The sequence below is a fragment of the Elephantulus edwardii genome, unplaced genomic scaffold (genome assembly GCF_000299155.1).
Source record: "Elephantulus edwardii isolate Elephantulus edwardi_28Jun2011 unplaced genomic scaffold, EleEdw1.0 scaffold00030, whole genome shotgun sequence".
NCBI lineage: Eukaryota > Metazoa > Chordata > Mammalia > Macroscelidea > Macroscelididae > Elephantulus > Elephantulus edwardii.
Window position 1 is genome coordinate 132,773 of NW_006399780.1, and position 6,000 is coordinate 138,772.

The window sequence follows — 6,000 nt, forward strand, 5'->3', positions numbered from 1 at the left end:
GAAAGAAAATGTCAAGGTCAGTTTTAGGTCAGAGTTAGAAAGCTTATCACTACACCAGAAAGAAGTCATGGGTGAAGAAATAGAAATCATAGAGGAAAGGTCTGGTGGGGCCAGGGTTCCTGTGGCATCTTGAGGGTAAATGCTCAAGAAGCTGAAGGGAATGCAGCTGATGGGGGTAGACCAGTCCTTCTAATCCAGGGCTTCCCGTTTTAGTGTCACCACACCTCTAACCTCCTAGAATTCTGCCAAATTCAAGTACTGTTAAATGTTTAACTTTTTCTGTTTTGATCAACCCAATTTTTATACATTTTGAAAATTAAAAAAGACATTTTCAAAGGAAACTGAATTACTAGTATAAATTAAAGTTAGACTAAAGTTTGCCTGATTCAAGTCATTGTTTTTCCAATCACCTGCTAGGCATCTGAGAACTAACAATGAATAAGGATGAGAGAAGAACAACTGTAGTTTTTGAGCTGTGGGGTGTTGGAGAAGAGCACTGAACATCCCATGGACAGCCAAAAGAACAAACAGATAGGTCTTGGAGAAAGTACTATCAGAGTGCTCCTTGGAGGCAAAGATGGTGAAACTTTGTCTCATACACTTTGGCCATGTTGCTAGGAGGCTATTCTGTGGAAAGGGACATCATGCTTGGAAAGGTGGATGGAAAAAAAAAATTTTAAAAAAAAGGGGATGGAGACCCTCAGTGAGACAGAACGATATAGTGACTGCAACAAGGGGCTCAAGTGTGTCGGGGATGATAAAGATGAAGCAGGATAGGACAGGGTTCAGATTTGCTGTTTATAGAGTTAACTGCAAGTTGTATGCGACTTGATGGGCACCTGTCAAAAGCAACAACATATTTTTGTTAAAATAACCACTTAAATAAAAATCGAGGATTAACATAAAAATTCTTCTCCTCTAGATTGCACAAAGGTTTTTGCACCAAGTAATAAACCTATTCACTTATTACTTAATTACACTAAGTAAGCCTATTCACTCTGGGAAACCCTGACTATAAAGACTTCAGTATGGATTACACCTTAGCGTAAAGAAAAGAAAAATCCTCACAAAAGGACCAACAGTAACATCATGAGAAAAAGAAAATACTGACATCAGGGATTCTGTTGTACTTAGAACCGCAATTAACGTCCCTGAAAGCAGCATTCAAGAAATCAAATTACAAATTACATTGGGCAAATCTGCAGCAAAAGACTTCTTTAAAGTGTTAAAAGCATAGATGTCACTTTACGATTAGGTGTGCTTGATGCAAGCTATGCTATTTTCCACTGCTTCACATGCGTGCAAAAGCCAGGCAGGGGATAAGCACAAATGGATACTTTTGAGTTGTGGTGGTGGCGAAGAATACTGAGTGCCATGAATTGTCAGAAGACTGAAGACATTTGTCTTGGAGGAAGCAGAGCGAGAATGCTCCCTGGAGCAAGGATGGCAGGACGGCATGCCATGCACTTTGGCTATGTTACCAAAAAGGGCTACCCCTGGAAAAAGACATCATGTTTGGCAAAGTGAAGGTCATCAAAAAAGAGAAAGGCCTTCAACAAGATGGACTGACAATGACTGCAACAATGGGCTCCTTTGTTTTGCCTTTAGAGCCCACATGTTAAGGTATAAAAACATACAACACTAAACTATAAACCTGGATTTATTTTAGCCTGTATTTTGCTATACTTAAATATCCTTACACATTGCTTTGAGTTATACATGAGTAAAGGAGTCTAACTGTTGCACTGTTTAAAGTGGTGAGCTGCTAAACAAAGATCAACTGAGCCCACCAGTCACCCTGTGAGGGAAGGAGGAGGCAGTCTGCTTCCATAAAGATTAAAGCCTTGGAAATCCTATGAGACGCTTCTACTCTATCCTGTAGGGTAACTATACGTCTGAAGCAATTAACAAGAGTTTGCTTCGTTTTAATTTTATACATGAGTCAATATACAATAGTGTAGTACTCAGACTCTGGAAGACCACAGTTATTGGGGGTTTCCTTACCTGACCTGTAATTGCTTCGCAGACAGAAAAGGCGGAAGACATCAGGTGAACATGCCTTTAGAAAGTCCTAATAAAGTAAGACATAAAGCATATTTATCAAGTTTTTCTCTTAAATTTTGCATTACTAACAGATTATACTTATATTGTATACTATAATTATGTAAATTGAAACATACATGTAAAAAATCAGAAATTTTCATGAAAAGCTTTGTTGTGTTTCCAAATTCTTATAACCACTTTTCCTGGTAGAGTGCTCCTGCCCCACTCAATTTTATGTATGTGACATAAAAAAATATACACCACTTCTCCAATTTATACCTATACAGTTCAGAGACACTGGTTATAGTCTTCAAACTGCGCCGCCTTTCTCAACTTCATCCAAACCATTTCACCGTCATTACCACAGAGGGACATCTGGTGGCTTAGCAATAAGCAGTTGAACTGCTAAACCAAAGGCACTCCGTTTCAATCTACCAGGTGCTCTGCCAGAGAAAGATGGGCCGGGTCATTTACTCCTGAGTAATTTACTGCCTCTGAACCCACTGCAGAGTCAGCTATGAGTTGGTTCCGACTCAACAGTACACGACAACCAATGCAAGCTCACTGTCCCGCTAAGCTCCTTATCTTTTCTTTAGAGTTGCTGCTGTTAACTTGATTACATATAGATAATACTTTAAAAAAAATTTTTTTATTTCGTGCTGGCTTACTTACTAAATTCATATACATTGTTTTTCACACTGGATTTTTCCCCTTTCCTTTACCCACCCTCTCCTGACCCATCAAATTGCCTCATACATGTTATACAATAATGGTCTTATACTATATTTGTCCTTATGGGACTGAGGTAGCTCACTTAGCTTAATGCTCTCCAGTTTCTCCCAAGTTAGGCAGTGATTTACAAAATCATTATTCGTGCATGCTGCCTAGTATCCATCATGTGAATGTACTACAATGTCTCAATCCATTCAATTGTGGTTGGACATTTGGGCTGTTTCCTTGTTTTTACGATAGCGAATAATGCTTCTACAAACATTGGTGTACAAGTCTCCATTTGTGCCTCAGCTCTCATTTTCTCTGGGTATATACCAAGCTGTGGAATAACCCTGACCTCTCTGACATATAGATAATACTTTAAAAAATAAACATATATATAACATTTAATGCAGACTTCTTTTTAAACTAAACTGTTATTTTATTTAAAAATTACTTCATGGGATAGCTTCAGTCTGAGGTTTAAAGATTTTCTCAAGGAATACATTTTTTTGTTGTGATTTGGTTTTGAGGGGGTTGTCAAACAGCCTGCATGACTACAGAAATTCTGTATTGTATTGAAATATGAAATTCTGTTTTTGAGAAAATGAAATTCTATTTACGAGAATATGAGTATCTGTTCTGGAGAATATGAATTTTGTTTCTAATTTCCCCCTATTTGACCAGTATTCTTCTACAGAATCCTTGATCTACATGATCAGCAATGGTAGCTAGGCAATACTCCTGACTGAATTTTTAGTGCTTAGTCTTCAACTTGGTGGGAATGGCAGAGAGGGGAAAGCCCATTTGCCCTTGAAAAACTTTGCCCTAATCAGGTCCAAGAAGAGATCTTCTCTGTTGTTAATCTTAGGAGCTCTTTTATCCCTGACATAGTTGTATGCCTCAACTTAGAAGACCAGGAAGGACAGAGCCAGATGTCACACCACTGTCAGATGCCAGAACGATTCTGTATGAGTGGGAAGGACAGAAGATTAGGTGGTTAGTGACTTAAAACACCTTATCTCCTGACTGAATGAGAATGAAGGAGGGCCCTGGAACAGAGATGAAAACTTCCAGGAAAAAGTTGGCAGGGATAATGGTCCAAGTTTATGGTCAGACCAAGGAGTAAAAGACTCCCTTTATGTGATGACACCGCTCTCAGAAAGGTTGAGGTACACACCACATGTATTCCTTAAAGAATAAAAAACGGTAATAATCTTGCTTCTGACATTTAATGGTAAGTAAAACTAAGAAACAACAGTAAAAATAATTTTTTCTCCTGTAACCCAACTGGCATCACTCTATAGACCATAAAATTTCTGTCTATGTTGGTGTTAGGTGGTTGTTGTTGTTTTGTTGTTATATGACCTCAAGTTGCTTGCAATTCATAGCGACCCTATGTACAAAAGCCCTAAATGCCGTTCTATCCTGTGCCAACCTTGCCGTCTCAAACACACTCATTTCCACCACTCCAATCATTGAACTGATCCATCTCATCAAGGGTCTTCCTCTCTTGTGCTGTCTCTCCACTCTCCCATGATGTCCTTCTCCAAGGACCAGTCCCTTCTTGCAACATGCCCAAAGTATGTCAGACAAAGCTTCAGAATCCTTGACTCCAAGAGCATTCCAGCTTCACCCTCTCCAGGACAAACCTGTTTGTTCTCATAGCAGTCCATGGTATATTCAACACTTTTCTCCAGCACCACAACTCAAAGGCATCAATTCTCTTTCTATCATCCCTATTCACTGTCCAACTCTCCAATGCATAGCATGTAATTGTGAAGACTATAACCTGTGTCAGGAGCTGGCTAACCTGCAAAGCAGGAGCAGCAATGCCTTGTAAAAAACAGCAGGACCAAAAAAAAACAACAAACAAACACAAAAACAGCAGGACCACCTATCTTGGCTTGACCATCTGTTCTACAGTAAACAACTCCAGGAGGCAGTATGCTAATGAATAAGGAGTGACCAAAGGCCTCAGATTTCTAGGAATGTGATACTTTCTTGTTTTCCAATAGATATCACAGGATATCCCAGAAGATGTCTTTGTTTTGTGTGAATGTCTGGGAATGTTTGATCTACCAGTCAACATCTCAGATAAGAGATAATGCAATTACCCCTGCAGGCATGTTCCTAAAAACGTGTATATATACCCTTGCCAGAATATTAAACTTGCTATTTGTCATCAGCAATTAGCCTCTCCGCATCTTCATTTCAACCTGGTGCCTCCTTTTGGCGGAATTCTCCCGACATATCAGGGCTGAATCCCCAAGAATTGGCGCCCGGGCAGGAATGCCGACACAGAGGGAAAACACTAAAGGATCCGTGAAAGTCGTAAGACAGGAACTTACTGAATTTGCCTTCGGTGAAGGTAAAGATCAGAGAAGAAGGGCAGAGATGGGAATTAATCAGGTAAAAACATTGTATGTGCACTTTTCAGAATATGTTAAAAACCCGCGGTGTAAAATTAAATCCCCAACCAACTTTATACTTTCAGCTTGTGGAGATTTGTTAGAGATACCTTAGACATTAGGAATGAGTTAGATAAGTTGAAAGAAGAAGCTGAAAGTAATCATGCATTAGAAGCTGAATTGGAGATGGAGAAAAAAGGATGAGATTCCCCCGATATATATCCCTCCCTGGAGATAGGCATGGGAGGTGAGGAGTTACAGAACTAAATCAAACAGATCTTAAGGAAGGACTTGCTCAAAATTGGCCTGCACCCCCAACCTCTGAAGTGTTTTTTAGCTCGAAAGCTGAGGATCTGTTAGGGAAAGTCTTAGAAAAATTGGATAAGCTCGAAATGCACCTCCTCCTTTCAATCCAAATTACAAAAAGTTAGAATATCAGCAGTCATCTAAATTTTTAGATTTTGCTAAGAAAGTCTGTGTCTGGTTTCCTAAGAATGGAACTGTACTGCTGGCACTGCCTCTTTCTTTCTCTCTCCCTCCCCTCTCCCAGGCACTCTGTGTAGCTACTAACTTGCAGCGTCAAGGGGAGAGTCCCAAGCAAAACTAAGTGTCAGATTCAAAGGCAGTGCTGCGGCTGATTAATCACTCAACCCTTATACCTTATTCTCCTCAGGAAAAGTGTATGAATTAGGAACTGATGTCTTTTGGTTAAGGAACTATGGGAACACTTTTTTTTTTAAATTTTATTTTTTTAAATTTAGGTTGTTTATTTTTCATTTCAATGAACATCTACAGAGATTTTGGGATTCCATTCATTCATTGTTGCACCCTTCTC

At 39.4% G+C, this 6,000-nt stretch overlaps 1 protein-coding gene across 1 annotated transcript in view; it reads right to left on the reverse strand.

The window, feature by feature from the left end:
• CARS2 (cysteinyl-tRNA synthetase 2, mitochondrial (putative)) overlaps positions 1–6,000 on the reverse strand; it is a 164,477-nt gene that overhangs the window by 33,174 nt on the left and 125,303 nt on the right. Inside the window, exon 10 of the mRNA XM_006883793.1 lies at positions 2,005–2,071. Coding sequence (XP_006883855.1) covers positions 2,005–2,071 — 67 coding nt within the window. The remainder of the gene's footprint in view (positions 1–2,004; positions 2,072–6,000) is intronic.